This window comes from Thalassophryne amazonica, chromosome 9 (genome assembly GCF_902500255.1).
Source record: "Thalassophryne amazonica chromosome 9, fThaAma1.1, whole genome shotgun sequence".
In the NCBI taxonomy this organism is placed as follows: domain Eukaryota; kingdom Metazoa; phylum Chordata; class Actinopteri; order Batrachoidiformes; family Batrachoididae; genus Thalassophryne; species Thalassophryne amazonica.
The window spans coordinates 106,186,627-106,205,532 of NC_047111.1; the positions used below are offsets into that span (position 1 = coordinate 106,186,627).

Here is an 18,906-nt window from a genome sequence, read left to right on the forward strand (position 1 = left end):
ATAAATCATTTTTTGCAGTTGTTTATGTAAACATGTGTTTCTTAGCACCTTGCAGTTTTCCACTCTGTGTGCTTGCGATTAGAATTTTTTTCAGTGAGTACCACCGTGCCTGAAAGGAAAATAAAAACTTGTAGGGGAAATACTGAGTTGTCTATTCTAGAGAGGTGGAGTGGGGCTAGTTGTCTGCCTGGATGGTTGCCACCCAGGACCCAAGAGGATTCCATAGTGTGGCGGTACCATCACATGTTCCCAGACCTGACCTGGTTACTTACCTCTTTATTAATGTGTAGCCCATCACATATTTTTGGGGATTTGGAAAAATTGCACATTTGGACAAATAATGTTGTTTGCTTTCATTTCTTTAATGAGTGTACACTAAATTCCTGGTGACAATACCCTATGTCATTTGTGATTGGCTAAAAGCAAAGAATTATTGTTCCTCTTGTTCCATGAGAAAGGAGCCCGCTCTTTAAATCGCTGTGTGTTCACTGATGTCTGGCATGTGGCTCCCATGGTGCTTTTAACCCATAAACCCTGAGTCTTCCTGAAGAAATGTTGCTGAATCAACTCTTCTGCAATACCAGTTTAATGTTCCTTCCATAAACCTATGAAGCATTTCTTCTGGATGAAGAAGCACATGTGAAGGACAGCTTGAATGCTCTCACATAAACACAGATGTGGCCTCTATCACTACAAAAGCAGTACAGACTGTGAACATCTCAGGGTTACTTATTTTAAATGCTGCTCTTAATAACTTTTGTGGAAATACTGCTCATTTTATGTGGAATTTCATTACATTTTGGTGATAATGTGCTTCCTTTGATGAATTATTACTTGATATTTAGATTGCAGGATAACGTCTGTTCATTTGATGGATTTTGTCAGTAATTCAGTTGTTGTCTTGATTAAAATTTTGATGATGATCTGTGTTGGATGACTGTCCGTAAATGCAGCTCGGTCCAGATGTGGCAGACTGTGTATATACACTTGGATTTGGGTTTAGGAATGTGCTCTCGGTGCTCCTCTGTTTGCTTGATGTATGTCATTCAAAGCGCATATTAAACAAATATGTAGGACTGCTTTTTTGCATTTACGCAATATCTCTAAAATTAGAAAGGTCTTGTCTCAGAGTGATGCTGAAAAACTAATTCATGCATTTATTTCCTCTAGGCTGGACTATTGTAATTCATTATTATCAGGTTGTCCTAAAAGTTCCCTGAAAAGCCTTCAGTTAATTCAAAATGCTGCAGCTAGAGTACTAACGGGGACTAGAAGGAGAGAGCATATCTCACCCATATTGGCCTCTCTTCATTGGCTTCCTGTTAATTCTAGAATAGAATTTAAAATTCTTCTTCTTACTTATAAGGTTTTGAATAATCAGGTCCCATCTTATCTTAGGGACCTCATAGTACCATATCACCCCAATAGATCTCTGCTGTCTTCCACAGCATGTCTGATTCTCTCCCCTCAGCCCCAACCAGTCCCAGCAGAAGACTGCCCCTCCCTGAGCCTGGTTCTGCTGGAGGTTTCTTCCTGTTAAAAGGGAGTTTTTCCTTCCCACTGTCGCCAAGTGCTTGCTCACAGGGGGTCGTTTTGACCGTTGGGGTTTTTACGTAATTATTGTATGGCCTTGCCTTGCAATATAAAGCGCCTTGGGGCAACTGTTTGTTGTGATTTGGCGCTATATAAATAAATAAAATTGAAAATTGAAATTGAAATTGATGTCTGTGAATCCTCTTTGGAGAAGAGACGCCGTCCAGATTAGAAACCATAACTGGACCACTTGGGACCAACCAAGAACTGATTTTTCTTTGTAGTGGATTTTAAAGGAGGCTTTTATTTCCAGGGATTAGTTCCAGTGAATGTTCTGTATTCAAGAGGGACCAAAAAACAAACAAACAAGAACTGGTAGCAGTCCCTTCACCAAATACACCATTATTGTCATGAGAGCTGCAATGATTAATTGATTGATCAACTATTAACTTAATCAACAACTATTTTGATAATTGATTGTCCAAATTCTCTGTTTTCAGCTAATGAAATGTGAATATTTTCTGGTTCATTTTACAGTTTTTTTGTTTTCTGTCAATAAGCTGAATATTTTTGGGCTTTAGACAAAATAAGACATTTGAAAGCATTATCTTGGGCTCTAGAAAACATTAACATTTTGCACCATCGTCTGTCATTTTATGGACCTACCAGCTAATTGATTAATTGAGAACATTGATTAATTAATCAATTATGGAAGTAATCATTATTTGCATCCCGAGTTACAACAGCCGTAATCCTGGTAAAACTGTTTTCTCCTCAGTTGATGTTGGTCTTTGAGCAGCTCCTCTTATATCCCTGTTTCACAGAGCACCGTTTCAAATTGGGGTGTGTTTTGAAGCATCACAGGAACAAACTTGGTATACGTAGTAGTTACGGCCTTCATCGGCACCAGTTTTGAAATTGTGGTGAAAATTTTTAGCTATTCAAAAATTTGATCCCAATTTACCAAATCGAATTCATTACATGGTCACTTATGGGTGTTTGTAGCCTTATCAGCTTCAGTCATATTCAAACATTTTTAAACGGGTAGTCCTAGTGAGTACAGCTTCTTTGATTGTGTTCCATCGGGGTAAAAATTTGAAGTAAGATCAACGTTGGTTGCGGTTCTGTCTGAGAATGCAGCCGGGTGCAGCTTTACTTTTGTTTTTGTGCTAGTTGCCAGGTATGCACTTTATAAGACAGCCAGTTGCCAAGTCTGCACTTTATAAGCCAGCCTGATAGCAGGCATACCGGAGTAAGCCATTTCATCCAATTTTTACCGAGGTAATCAAATATGGTCATCGGGTATTGTGAAGGCTTTTTTGTCTGTCCATCTGTGTTAAGCATAAGTCCAGTCTTATTACTGCCAGTGTCTTCAAATTCACAGGGTATCAGGCGTGGTGGACAGGAATGGCTGGACACAATTGCATGACTTAACTACAAAGCTCTGTCGTGTTATAGAGTTTAATGAGGTACTTAGCTGGGGTTGGTACATGGTAAAGCAGCCCAAGAGAAGCAACACTACAAAAATCATCAGGCAAGGGTAGGGTTGGGTATCGAGAACCAGTTCCTTTCGGGTATCGTTAAGAATTGATTCGATCCACCGACATCAATAGCTTTTTTGCTTAATGATTCCCTTATTGGTCCTTCAGAGCGGCCGTTGTTTTTGAGGGGGTTTGTCGGGAAAATGATAATTTCTCTACGTTGATTACAGACCCTGCAGCGGCTCTGTAATTAACCGCTTCTGCAGCATGACCCCGATTTGAAGCTTGAACCAATGAAGCAGTGTTTTGAACCACTGCTTCGTTGGTTCTTTGATTCACTGCTGGTCAGATGCGGAAACACCGCTTCTTAACCCCTCTCAAAGCCATTAAAATCTGTCAATCGTGAGTCACTTTTGTGCGGATTAAAGTCCCTAATTGGGACTCTTGTCTTGTTGCAGTCAAGAAACAAGAATAGTCCTCCATTCCATTGGCACAGCTCCAAACGGTGCTCCACTCTCTGCTGAGTCAAGATAGAGTCCGGTCAGAATTAATAGCTTTAAAGAAAATCGCCACTTTAAATAAAATGACACCTCTTTCCAAACGTTGTAATACAGACTATAAACTACAATCGACTAAAACGTTTTTTCCTCCCAAAATGAGACATCCTGCATTCTTTATGAATTAAACTGATGTTGATGTGTAGTGCAGCCGGCTGCAAGAGCTCAGATCAGATGCATGGAAAGACATTCATGCCAATAATGTCTGAATGGAAATACTTTTAACAAAAACTACAGATTTTGTTCATTTCTATTTATGCCCAGAGTTTAAGGATCCAGTGACCAATTTCATATTTATTTACTTTAAGACTCAATAAAATGTTGTTGACATAGAAAAACCTGTAAAGCCTACTTTTAATACACAGAATTCACAAGAGGTATTGATAAGGGAATCGATAAGGAATCAGATTGATAAGCGGAATCGATAATGGTATCGATATCGATAAAATCTTATCAATACCCATCCCTAGGCAAGGGCATGGTCAAACAAACAGGCAGGTGATCCAAAAACACGATGACACTGGCAGGATGACAGAACACTAGAACAGAGCTGGAGAGAAGGCACAAGGTGCATCAATCTGATGAGGGATAAGTGCAACCAGTGGAGTTTATATACACCCAGGTGATGAGCTACAGATTAGGAACAGGTGTGTGGAAAGCACCAGAACGGGGTGTGGCCAGACAGAGTGAAACGCCCACCACCAAGCACCAAGAGACAGACAAGAGAGATAGGGACAGAGAAAGCCCAAGCAAGAAAGAGACCAACAAGAGGATAAACGCATACAGAAAACAATCACATAAGATAACTACAAGCAAACCCAATGCTGACACAGGGAACATTCTTGGGACACAGACCTTGGACAAGTTCAAAGATGGTTAATCTTGGCCTATTTTAACAGCTTAAAAAGTCACATTCTGTTCCTATTTTTATGGTATGATGTTGCGGATATTCGCGTGGTGATGTCACTTCTTGGAGTCGGTAGTTGCTAAATTTGCGTCGCTTTTGGCTAGAAATAACACCTTTCTCATATATTGTGTATTGTATGTAAAAGCTAGCAAGAATTAAACACTTCTAAAGCTGAAAATGTGGTTTTTGTAACCTGATAACACCTCTGGAAGGATTTACAAAAACATGTAGCTTTCTATGGATTAAATTTGTCTCATTAATACCTGCAAATGCACAGAGGGTGATCTACAAATATTCCTTGATTTGCACAACTTCCGCTCTGTCAAAAGCTCATGTACATGGACACCAAGTCCTCCTGCAGATGCTCTTAAAATGTAAATATTGTTTTTGATTGATTGCTTCATAGAGGGGCTTTTTTGAGCATGTACAAATTTTACATAAGACAATAGGATCTTAATAATTAACGAAACAACTGCAAATTATAAAGAACACAAAGCTCATACGGCCGGGGGTATTTTAGCACTGCGTTATATTTGCACTTTTTCTGGACTGTGGGGGATCGTAATAGAACGGTGCCCTGTGAAATAGCGATGTTACATGTAGGTGTTGGTGTAACATGTAGGTCTAAAAATCCAAAAACCCTTCCAGTGAAACGAGAGACAGCATTTTGCAATCTGCTTAAATTCCTGCTTCTTTGGGCACTCGGCTTGCAAGTCTCTTGCCTTTGGTGGCCACTCTGTGTGCAGTTTGCACAGGATTGAATGCAAAGCATTTTATTGCAAGAGGGGTAATTGGGTAATTTGCAGTCATGCTTGTTTTGTGTCTCTCCCAACCACTTTGTTTTACTTGAGGACTCTATTTACTTCTGCCCCTCCAGTAAGTGTCTTTAAATGAAGCCGACTTTGAAGGGAACAAAAACACTTCCATGTGGTTTTTTTTCTGCCTTCACAGGCACCATGTCATTGCTTTGACAATGTTTATTTACTGATCCTTCAAAGTGTCACAGCATGAATACCTTTAGTCTCGCTTTTTTGCGCTCAGTGTTTTGAAAGCCCAGTCGTAGCAAATTAAATCAAACAGAATTTCTACAGTAATGCATAAATAATGAATCAAGAATATTTTAAAAATTAGAAATCACAGAATGAGACAACACGAGAGGACTAACTGGAATTAAATAAATGTAAATATTTGAGAGGAGCGAGGAGCAAAGAGGCAAGAGCCGAGATGAGAAAGACTATCCTGAACAGCTCGTGCTGCCCGCTTCAGTGGAACATGAACTGCACTTTTACAATAAAACCACTGTCCACCCAATGACAGACTATGTGTGTGTAAAGCAGGATTAAAACTAACACTTGTCATTGTCTTTTAATATGACGGATTGGTCTTTAAAATTTCAAAAAGTACTAAAAAAAATGGCCATTGCTATTTCACAAATCCTTGGAGTAGAATGGAATCAGAAAATGATTTTAGTAATTTTCTTTTATAAACTGCAAGGGTAGTAATTCTCCTCATCTAGCTATGTGTTTATGTTGTGTTAGATTAGAACTTCAATAAACACTTGTCACAACAGCACTGTTATAAGTAGGCTAGCTAATTCCAGTCTCAACATATGAACAGTCGCCTTGAAACTATTTGTGAGGAGGCCTTTCTAACAATTCGTCAGAAGTGGTTTAGATGATTTCCTTGGACAACATGACATAGTCGTCCTCTTTTGACAAAACTGCTACTGATGGGAAGAACCCCCCCCCCCCCATCCAGTTTTTAAAATTCTAAAACCTGATATTGTCCAACATCCTCCAGATGTGGGCAGTTATAATATTAAAATAAAAGTGTTTTACGACATGTACACATCAGATCTTTCAAATTTCACAGTGTGCGAATATTGACAACTGAAATCAATAGAATCTTTCACGTCTGATGACATTTAGGAGATTGTCTAGTGGTTTATCATTGGGCTTCAGACCAGAGGATCCTGTGTTCAAAACCCAGCCAGACCAGAAAATCGCTAATGCCCCAATTACACCAGACTGAGACCTATATAAGAGCTACAAAATGTTGACATTTTGTCAATTCTTACAAGTCTTGGCTGGTCTCCGTTGTGATCTGTTATTTGTGTTTACACCAACATGGTGACTGAATTGTACGAGAGAAAAATAGTTAATATCCACGATCACTGATGCAACCCCATGCAGAATCAATTGAGAGTCTATTACGACCCATAGGATCAAGTTGAGAGTGAGTTGAGATGTGAGAGTTTATCAAGACCAGTTATGAGACCCATGTATCTGGTAACTGGTCGCACAACTTGTCACACACCTATTGGAGACCGATGGGGAGTGATGGCGACCAAGAGGGATCTTATTTCCGACCATGGAGACCCCACTGTGACCAGTCTACAACCCCAGTGTGAGTCAGTGAGAGTGACGATGAGCAGAGGCCATTTTTTTTAATTTTTTTTTTATCGTAACTCTGTTGTGGACTCCATGTAAATGTGGCATTAGGGCCCTTGGGCAGGATCCTTAATGCCCTAGTTGCTCCCAGTGTGTAGTGAGCACCTTGCATGGTAGCACTTGAGATCGGCGTGTGAGTGTGTCTGTGTGAATGGGTGAGAGTGAGGCATCATTGTAAAGCACTTTGAGCCTCTGATGCAGATGGAAAAGTGCCATATAAATGAAGTCCAGTAGAAAATTTTTGAAGGTAGATTTGCTGTTTTGCTGAGCATGTCTTCACAGAATATCAGTGCAATATTTAAGTACTTTTTGATTGGGGAATTCTAATTGCGGCAACAAGTGTGACGGTGTTATTTCCTCCCTCAAATGCAAATAGTAAAATAAACTTTTGTGAAAATTGAAGTCCCCTTCTCACTTTCATAGATATGCATCCTGGATGCTCACAGCTTGAAACATTTTTCTTTTTGTCTTGAAAAAGCTTAGCTTGTCCGAGACAAGATCATTCTGTGCCTTAATTTTCAAAATGTTCTAAATTCCACTTCTAAATTATATTTTTTATTATCGATTCATGTGTCAGTTATTCTTACGATTAATCAGTTACTCATGTGGTTGATAAAATATCAGAAAATAATTTGATAAAATGGTCATGGTCTAAAAAAATGGCCTAAAACACAAAACATGTCATATTTTGCTCATTATGTCTGGCCGAAGTTCCAGAACTAAGAGATTTAATTCAAAGGGATCATGTAGAAATGTTATTTCTTTCATTTCATTTCAGAATCTAGAACCACAGAACTCTCTTTTTCCCCCTTCCTGGTAGGACTTCAAAAGATGAATGGATTATCCTGTTATCTGACTGGTTTGCCGTCAGTGAACTCAGTTACTTGAATAATAATTTCAGCTTTTGTTTTGCTTTTTAAGTGCCTATCAGCCGTCTCTTTCTCTGATGTCGATATTTCCTCCTGCGTTGTGCTCTGCGGTGAATGGTTGCCGGCCGTCCCACTGGTCCCACTTCCATGCACCTTGGTTCATCTGTATTTCATTAAGATGTGGGCAGTCAGGACTGTTTCCATTTCTAATTCTTGAGCATCGTCACCAGTGAAGCTTCCATTTATTGCTTCACCTCAGGCTTTGGGATTTTTCTTCTCCTCTGCATTTTTGTTTTTGTCATATAAAGCAGATTGATTTTTTTGTTTTTAAAACTGCAAGCCTTTTTTGTTTTATCCATTCTTTTACTCTTTGGGGCTTGAATAAAATCAAATAAACACTGACGGCACAGAAGATTAGTGTAACTGAGAAGATATGGTCAATATTTCGGTAATTAAATATGCAAAAAAACAACAAAAAAAAAAAACCTATATTGTTGAATGCTCAGATAGTATGAGAAGTCTTCACGTATGCTGTATAAAATCGTATTTGCTTTGTGTTACCATTAGCCACAAAAAAAAAAAAACAATCTTCCTGCTATCCTACAACAACTTAACTCATTCCCTAAAACAAATGGATGGGAACAGATGATGTTGATGATGACAGGGAAGCGAGTGTGTCCCATTCAACCATGTACTCATAAAACATCCTAAAAGACAATATTCCCAGAGTGCTCATTTGTTTTGGCTACTCCGTTTTTGTTCAGGGCAGCTACAGCAGCAGCTATATGGAGCTGCATGTTTATTTAACCTTACACCAGATGCCCTTCATGGTGCAACTCCAGATATACATGGAGAACAAAGCCTGGGTGGTTTTGAACCCCTGCACCAGTAATACACTAGAGTGGCTGTATAAATGCTGTTTAAATTAAAGGCATCAGAGGGCTGATGCCTACCCTGTACAGTCTACGCACTGCAATATTTAATGTATACAGATATGTCTGCAATGCTGTTTTTCACTGTGTGTGAGGAAGTCATTCATACCAATCAATCACAAATATTTTCTTGACCAGTGTGTACTTTAGATCATCTATGTAGGCTTCTTGGTTGTTTTATATGTGTGTGCGCGCACGCACACATTTTTTAAGACCATGTGTTTCTTGATGTTGGAGACTCGGCTCTGCACCTTGGAAAATCCTACAGCAAGCCAGGCCCCTGTAGTCGGTGCGGACCAAGGTAGCTTAGCTGATGTTAGCTGTCCTCCAGCGGATCCCAAGCAGCCGGGAAAGCAGGCCGGCTGGGTGACTGTGAGGAGGAAGCGTAGTCCTAAACAGAAGCCCCCTGTACACCACCAACCCGTTCACATCTCTAACCGTTTTTCCCCACTCGGCAACACACCTGCCGAGGAACAAACTCTGGTCGTTTTGAGAAATGTGAAGTTAGTGACACCAGCAACCATAGTCAATTGTCTTCCGGGGGCCAGAGCAGGCAACATTGAAGGAAATTTGAAACTACTGGCTCAGGCTAAGCGTAAATTCGGTAAGATTGTAATTCACGTCGGCAGTAATGACACCCGGTTACGCCAATCGGAGGTCACTAAAATTAACATTGAATCGGTGTGTAACTTTGCAAAAACAATGTCGGACTCTGTAGTTTTCTCTGGGCCCCTCCCCAGTCGGACTGGGAGTGACATGTTTAGCCGCATGTTCTCCTTGAATTGCTGGCTGTCTGAGTGGTGAGTGGTGTCCAAAAAATGAGGTGGGCTTCATAGATAATTGGCAAAACTTCTGGGGAAAACCTGGTCTTGTTAGGAGAGACAGCATCCATCCCACTTTGGATGAAGCAGCTCTCATTTCTAGAAATCTGGCCAGTTTTATTAAACCCTCCAAACCGTGACTACCCAGGGTTGGGACCAGGAAGCAGAGTTGTAGTCTTACACACCTCTCTGCAGCTTCTCTCCCCCTGCCATCCCCTCAATACCCCATCCCTGTAGAGACAGTGCCTGCTTCCAGACCACCAACAACCAGTAAAAATCTATTTAAGCATAAAAATTCAAAAAGAAAAAAATAATATAGCACCTTCAACTGCACCACAGACTAAAACAGTTAAATGTGGTCTATTAAACATTAGGTCTCTCTCTTCTAAGTCCCTGTTAGTAAATGATATAATAATTGATCAACATATTGATTTATTCTGCCTTACAGAAACCTGGTTACAGCAGGATGAATATATTAGTTTAAATGAGTCAACACCCCCGAGTCACACTAACTGTCAGAATGCTCGTAGCACGGGCCGATGGGGAGGATTAGCAGCAATCTTCCACTCCAGCTTATTAATTAATCAAAAACCCAGACAGAGCTTTAATTCATTTGAAAGCTTGACTCTTAGTCTTGTCCATCCAAATTGGAAGTCCCAAAAACCAGTTTTATTTGTTATCTATCATCCACCTGGTCATTACCGTGAGTTTCTCTGTGAATTTTCAGACCTTTTGTCTGTCTTAGTGCTTAGCTCAGATAAGATAATTATAGTGGGCGATTTTAACATCCACATAGATGCTGAGAATGACAGCCTCAACACTGCATTTCTTAATAACATTTACATTTACTTGAATGGACTACCCAGCAGTGGGGAATAAGTTTCATTACAGTAGAAGTCTTTCGGAAAGCGTTGTAACTAGGTTTAAGGATATGAGTCCTTCTTTGTTATGTTCTCCAATGCCATATACCAACACAGTGCAGAGTAGCTACCTAAACTCTGTGAGTGAGATAGATTATCTCGTCAATAGTTTTACATCCTCATTGAGCACAACTTTGGATGCTGTAGGTCCTCTGAAAAAGAGAGCCTTAAATCAGAAGTGCCTGACTCTGTGGTATAACTCACAAACTCGCAGCTTAAAGCAGATAACCCGTAAGTTGGAGAGGAAATGGTGTCTCACTAATTTAGAAGATCTTGACTTAGCCTGGAAAAACAGTCTGTTGCTCTATAAAAAAGCCCTCCGTAAAGCTAGGACATCTTACTACTCATCACTAATTGAAGAAAATAAGAACAACCCCAGGTTTCTTTTCAGCACTGTAGCCAGGCTGACAAAGAGTCAGAGCTCTATTGAGCCGAGTATTTCTTTAACGTTAACTAGTAATGACTTCATGACTTTCTTTGCTAATAAAATTTTTAACTATTAGAGAAAAAATTACTCATAACCATCCCAAAGACATATCGTTATCTTTGGCTGCTTTCAGTAATTTTGGTATTTGGTTAGACTCTTTCTCTCTGATTGTTCTGTCTGAGTTATTTTCATTAGTCACTTCCTCCAAACCATCAACATGTCTATTAGACCCCATTTCTACCAGGCTGCTCAAGGAAGCCCTACCATTAATTAATGCTTTGATCTTAAATATGATCAATCTATCTTTATTAGTTGGCTATGTACCACAGGCTTTTAAGGTGGCAGTAATTAAACATTGCTTAAAAAGCCATCACTTGACCCAGCTATCTTAGCTAATTATAGGTCAATCTCCAACCTTCCTTTTGTCTCAAAAATTCTTGAAAGGGTAGTTGTAAAACAGCTAACTGATCATCTGCAGAGGAATGGTCTATTTGAAGAGTTTCAGTCAGGTTTCAGAATTCATCATAGTACAGAAACAGCATTAGTGAAGGTTACAAATGATCTTCTTATGGCCTCAGACAGTGGACTCATCTCTGTGCTTATCCTGTTAGACCTCAGTGCTGCTTTTGATACTGTTGACCATAAAATTTTATTACAGAGATTAGAGCATGCAATGGGTATTAAAGGCACTGCGGTGGTTTGAATCATATTTATCTAATAGATTACAATTTGTTCATGTAAATGAGGAGTCGTCTTCACAGACTAAGGTTAATTATGGAGTTCCACAAGGTTCTGTGCTAGGACCAATTTTATTCACTTTATACATGCTTCCCTTAGGCAGTATTATTAGACGGCATTGCTTAAATTTTCATTGTTACGCAGATGATACCCAGCTTTATCTATCCATGAAGCCAGAGGACACACACCAATTAGCTAAACTGCAGGATTGTCTTACAGACATAAAGACATGGATGACCTCTAATTTCCTGCTTTTAAACTCAGATAAAACTGAAGTTATTGTACTTGGCCCCACAAATCATAGAAACATGGTGTCTAACCAGATCCTTACTCTGGATGGCATTACCCTGACCTCTAGTAATACTGTGAGAAATCTTGGAGTCAATTTTGATCAGGATATGTCCTTCAATGCGCATATTAAGCAAATATCTAGGACTGCTTTTTTTACATTTGCGCAATATCTCCAAAATTAGAAAGGTCTTGTCTCAGAGTGATGCTGAAAAACTAATTCATGCATTTATTTCCTCTAGGCTGGACTATTGTAATTCATTATTATCAGGTTGTCCTAAAAGTTCCCTGAAAAGCCTTCAGTTAATTCAAAATGCTGCAACTAGAGTACTGACGGGGACTAGAAGGAGAGAGATATTTCACCCATATTAGCCTCTCTTCATTGACTTTCTCTTAATTCTAGAATAGAATTTAAAATTCTTCTTCTTACTTATAAGGTTTTGAATAATCAGGTCCCATCTTATCTTAGGGACCTCATAGTACCATATCACCCCAATAGATCTCTGCTGTCTTCCACAGCATGTCTGATTCTCTCCCCTCAGCCCCAACCAGTCCCAGCAGAAGACTGCCCCTCCCTGAGCCTGGTTCTGCTGGAGGTTTCTTCCTGTTAAAAGGGGGAAGGAAAAACTCCTTCCCACTGTCGCCAAGTGCTTGCTCATAGGGGGTCGTTTTGACCATTGGGGTTTTTCTGTGATTATTGTATTGCTTTTGCCTTGCAATATAAAGCGCCTTGGGGCAACTGTTGTTGTGATTTGGCGCTATATAAATAAAATTGATTTGATTTGATGTTGACCTTTGATCAAACTACTCCAAAAGCATATCACATCTACAAGTAGATATCTATCCAAGTAATATTCCCACCAAGTTTGAAGGAAATCCGTCCAGGCGTTTTTGAGCTATGGTAATAAAAATAGCGTTAATCTTTTTACTTCGTTTTTTTTTTTTTTTATCTTACAGCCTTTTTTGTAGTACTTCATTGGTTGATGTGCGTTGCTTTATCATTTACATGTTTCCAGGATGTGTAATGACATGCCACTCATGAGAATTGTGAAAGCTACATCGAATAAAAAAAAAGGTAAACCTGCCCTGTTTAAATCACAAGAGAAATTGACAGACGAAACATTTTTTTAATCACTTTTTTACATGATCTGCTTTCCTGTACCAGTGTCCAACCTGTGATTCATCATGTTTATTTTGAGAGCCCTTTAGTACTGTTTCAGCTGCGCTAATCGAAGATTATTACCGATTCCATCAATCTGTCAACTGTGAATTCAGTTCACTACTCCTCCATGGGTTCTTTTTTGGATCCTTCTCAATTTTCTGTCATGCAAACTCGGCCCAGAGGTTTAGAATTTCCATCTCCAGTTTCTGCAGAAAGTGGAAATAGTGCAAATCACGTTCAAATTTAAAGGTTAAAAATCAGGTTAAAATTTCCAATTGCTTCGCTGTGTTTTTTAATGGATGAATATGAGGATTTTTTTTTTAATTTATATATTTTATATATGTTTCTCTTTTTCTTTCAGTTGTCTCTCGGGGATGAACAGTGTGAAGTGACACGGAATGGCTATGAATCAAAGGAGCTGGTTTACTTAGTTCACATTTACTGCCAGGTAAGTTGTGCTTCCGGAGTGCAGCAGTACGAATGCATATAGATACAGTAGCTCCATGTACTTACAGGATGACACTGAGTTTTTACAACCCCAATTCCAATGAAGTTGGGACGTTGTGTGAAATGTAAATAAAGACAGAGTGCAATGATTTGCAAATCCTCTTCAACCAATATTCAATTGAATACACCACAAAGACAAGATATTTATTGTTTAAACTGATAGACTTTATTGTTTTTGTGCAAATATTTGTTCATTTTGAAATGAATGCCTGCAACACATTTCAAAAAAGCTGGGACAGGGGCAACAAAAGACTGGAAAAGTTGATGAATACTCAAAGAACACCTGTTTGGAACATTCCACTGGTGAACAGGTTAATTGAAAACAGGTGTGTGTCATGATTGGGTATAAAAGGAGCATCCCCAAAAGGCTCAGCCGTTCACAAGCAATGATGGGGCGAGGATCACCACTTTGTGAACAACTGCACGAAAAAATAGTCCAACAGTTTAAGAACAATGTTTCTCAATGTTTGATTGCGAGGAATTTAGGGATTCCATCATCTACAGTCCATAATATAATCAGAAGATACAGATAATCTGGAGAACTTGCTACACATAAGTGGCAAGGCCAAAAACCAACATTGAATACCCGTGACCTTCGATCCCTCAGGCTGCATTGAAAACCGACATCATTGTGTAAAGGATCTTACCGCATGGGCTCAGGAACACTTCAGAAACAATTGTCAGTTAACACAGTTCGTCACTACAGCTACAAGTGCAAGTTAAAACTCTACCATGCCAAGCGAAAGTCATACATCAACAACATCCAGAAACGCCGCCGCTTTCTCTGGACCTGAGCTCATTTGAAATGGACAGATGCAAAGTGGAAAAGTGTGCTGTGGTCTGATGAGTCCACATTTCAAATTGTTTTTGGAAATCATGGATGTCGTGTCCTCTGGACAAAAGAGGAAAAAGACCATCCAGATTGTTAACAGCGCAAAATTCAAAAGCCAGCATCTGTGATGGTATGGGGTGTGTTAGTGCCCATCGCATGGGCAACTTACACATCTGTGATGGCACCATCAATGCTGAAAGGTACATCCAGGTTTTGGAGCAACACATGCTGCCATCCAAGCAATGTCTTTTTCATGGACGTGCCTGCTTATTTCAGCAAGACAATGCCAAGCCACATTCTGCACGTGTTACAACAGCGTGGCTTCTTAGTAAAAGAGTGTGGGCACAAGACTGGCCTGCCTGCAGTCGAGACCTGTCGCCTATTGAAAATGTGTGGCGCATTATGAAGCGCATAATAAGACAAAAACGCTTATTGAGTGTTGTTAGAAGGAAAGGTGATGTAACACAGTGGTAAACATACCAATGTCCCAGCTTTTTTTGAAACATGTTGCAGGCATCCATTTCAAAATGAGCAAATATTTGCACAAAAACAATAACGTTTAACAGGTTGAACATTAAATATCTTGTCTTTGTGGTGCATTCAATTGAATATAGGTTGAAGAGGATTTGCAAATCATTGTATTCATTGATTTGTCACGGCACCGCATGTCTGGTAGAAAAGAGCTGCATTTTGAAATTAGTGAGTTACATTGACTGTTTGCCTCAGATTTGAACTGGACACATTGTTTGAACCATCAAATAATAATGACACCAAAGTTATATTGGTGAGTAAACAATTGTATTTTATGCCAGAAATGAGGTCCAGGTTGTTAAAAACAGCATTTCTCCTTGAATTTGAATTGCCTTATATATGCATGTGTCCCCAGTGATTTTTTTTTATACGAGCAGGCAGCTGTTGATTAAATAACGTCTTGATTTTGCTGTCTGAAGGACTTGAATAACTTCTTAATTTTGCTCTCTGAGTGACACCAGCATGATGTATTTCACTTAAAAAATACTCAAAAGTATTGGAACACTTGGCATTTCACACATTTTAATTTGTTTATGCCATTTCAAATACAAATAAATAAATAAATTTGAAGTTATCTTCCTTGAACTCAAACTGAAAGCAAATGTCTACAACTTGATATAAATTAATTAAAAATATAAAATACAGCTTCTTGATGAAGTGGCGTAGAGGAGGATTTTCTCAAAAAGAAGACCTGAATGTTCAGCTGCAATTTGCCAGAAAGTACATCTGAGATACAAGCCTAGATTTGATGTTTTGGTCAAATAAACTTTTGTATTTCTTCATAATTGATGTAAATAAAGTCCAAGACATGTTTAGTGACTTGGAAATGTTCATGATTCCATGGCCTGACTTGTCTGAAGAAAACTGGCAATAAAACTGATTATTATTTACAGGTATTATCAAGTTTTTTAGAGATTTGCTTTCAGTTTAAGTTTGAGGAAGATAATTTTAGAAATGTTTATTCTTTATATTTTTTGTATTTCTTGTGTTTGAAATGGCATAAACAAATTAAAATGTGTGAAATACCAAGTGTTACATTACCTTTGCAGGGCACAGTATACTAACCTTATGATGAGTGCAAAATTATTATTACCATTTTGTTTAAGAAAGTTTAATTTTCACTGTTGCTGCACTTTGTCTGAAATCATAGTCATATCATATATCATATTGATATGACAATATTGAGATATGATAATTTGGCCATATTGTACAGCCCTACTGTCAACTAGGTGATGACACTGAATATTAATTTACATCTACATTTAAAAAAAATGGTTAAAGTGGCAGGGGGGTTAAGAGCTCCCCCAGAAGCTGACAGGTTTTAGCCTTACTCATGCTCCTAAAAACCATTTTACTGAAAAAAGTCTGAAGGACCTAAATGACATGGTTAAACGGCGAGGAGCTTCCAGGCATGTGAGAAGCAAATAAAGAAAAAATGTTTAAAAAGGTGGGAGGTCTGTGGGCGAGGAACGCCCCCAGAAGCTGAAAGGTTTTAGCCAAGCTAATGCTCCCCTGAAGCATTTACTCAAAAAACAAACAAACAAACAAACAAAAAACTCTGAAGGACCTAAATGACATGGTGAGATGCTGAAGAGCTGTGCTCCTTCATGTCCACGACATATATATTAGATTAAAAAATGTTTTGTTCAACAACTCTTCTTCTTTGTCTTTTGGCTGTTCCCGTTAGGAGTCGCCACAGCAGATCAATCGTTTCCATCTCACCCTGTCCTCTGTATCTTCCTTTGTCATACCAACCACCTGCATGTCCTCCCTCAGCACATCCATGAACCTCCTCTTCTGCCTGGTGGCTCCATCCTCAGCATCCTTCTCCCTATATACCCTGGGTCCCTCCTCTGCACATGTCCAAACCATCTCAATCTCCCCTCTCTGACTTTGTCTCCAAACCGTCCCACCTGAGCTGTCCCTCCCAGCCCCTCCCTGATATGTTCATTCCTAATCTTGTCCATTCTTGTCACTCCGAAATAGAATCTCACCATCTTCAGCTTTGCGACCTCCAGCTCTGGCTGGAGCTCTGGCTCTTGTTAGTGCCACCGTCTCTAAACCATACAACATAGCTGGTCTCACTACTGTCTTGTAAATTTTCCCCTTCACTCTTGCTGATATTCTTCGGTCACAAATCACTCCTGCCACCTTTCTCCACCCACTCCACCCTGCCTGCACTATCTTATTCACCTCTTTACCACACTCTCCATTACTTTGAACAGTTGACCCCAGATATTTAAACTCATCTACTTTCACCACTTCTACTCCTTGTAACTGCACTATTCCACTGGGCTCCCTCCCATTCACACACATGTACTCAGTCTTGCTTCTACTGACTTTCATTCCCCTTCTCATCTCCACTTCTCCAGACTAGACTCAACTTGCTCTCTACTCTCACTACAGATCACAGTGTCATCTGCAAACATCATAGTCCATGGGGACTCCTGTCTGATCTCATCCGTCAACCTGTCCATCACCACTGCAAACAAGAAAGGACTCAGAGCTGATCCTTGGTGTAATCCCACCTCCACCTTGAATGAGTCTGTCATTCCGACTGCGCATCTCACTGCTGTCACACTATTCTTGTACATGTCCTGCACTACCCTAACATACTTCTCTGCCACTCCAGACTTCCTCATACAATACCACAGCTCTTCTCTTGGCACCCTATCATAAGCTTTTCTAAGTCCACAAACACACAATGTAACTCTTTCTGGCCTTCTCTGTACTTCTCCAGCAGTATTCTCAGAGCAAACATTGCATCTGTAGTGATCTTTCTCGGCATGAAACCATATTGCTGCTCACAGATCTTCACCTGTTTTCTAAGCCTAGCTTCTACTACTCTTTCCCATAACTTCATGTTGTGGCTGATCAGCTTTATGCCCCTGTAGTTACTGCAGTTCTGCACATCGCCCTTGTTCTAGAAAATAGGAACCAGCACACTTCATCTCCACTCCTCAACCATCCTCTCACTTTCCAAGATTTTATTAAGCAGTCTGGTTCATCTCTCCTAGACATTTTCATGCCTCCACTGGAATGTCATCTGGACCAACTGCCTTTACACTCTTCATCCTCTTCATAACAGCCCTCACTTCTTCCTTGCTAATCTCTTGTACTTCCTGATTTACTCTCACCACATCATCCAGCCTTTTCTCTCGCTCATTTTCTTTATTCATCAGCTCTTCAAAATTTTTTCTCCACCTTCTCAGCACACACTCCTCACTTGTCAGCACATTACCATGTGTATCTTTTACCACCCTAACCTGCTGCACATCCTTTCCAGCTCTGTCCCTTTGTCTGGCCAATCGGTACAAGTCCTTTTCTCCTTCCTTACTATTCACCTTCTTGTACAGCTCACAATATGCCTTTTCCTTCGCTTTTGCCACTTCTCTTTCACCTTACACTGCATATCCTTGTACTCCTGTCTACTTTCTTCATCTTTCCGACTATCCCAAAACTTTTTCGCCATCCTCTTTCTTCTTATGCTTTCCTGGACCTCTTCATTCCACCACCAAGTCTCTTTGTCTTCCTTCCACTGTCCAGATGTCATACCCAGTACTGTCCTAGCTGTCTCCCTCACCACATCTGCAGTACCTTTCCAGTTGTCCAAAATTGCTTCTCCTCCAACCAGTGCTTCTCTCACCTGCTCGCTAAATTTTACACAACAGTCTTCCTCCTTCAGCTTCCACCATCTGATCCTTTGTTGAGCTCTCACTCTCTTCTTCTTCTTTACTTCTAAAGTCATCCTACAAACAACGACCCTATGCTGTCTAACGACACTCTCTCCTGCCACCACCTTACAGTCTGATTTGTTTTAGCTTGCATCTCCTATAAAGAATGTAGTCCACCTGTGTGCTATGAAGGGTCAAAGTGATCAAAATTAATTGAAATATTGAATGTGGTAAATATGAACGTGGTAAAACATAGATTGTGGTAAAAATGAAAGCA

General features: G+C 39.7%; 1 protein-coding gene across 6 annotated transcripts in view; it reads left to right on the forward strand.

Annotated features, from left to right (window-relative positions):
• The window catches only part of arhgap32b (Rho GTPase activating protein 32b), a 264,214-nt gene that overhangs the window by 164,518 nt on the left and 80,790 nt on the right, over positions 1–18,906 (forward strand). For all 6 annotated transcript variants that reach the window (XM_034178901.1, XM_034178902.1, XM_034178903.1 and 3 more), the window contains one exon: positions 13,447–13,533. In XM_034178901.1, coding sequence (XP_034034792.1) covers positions 13,447–13,533 — 87 coding nt within the window. The remainder of the gene's footprint in view (positions 1–13,446; positions 13,534–18,906) is intronic.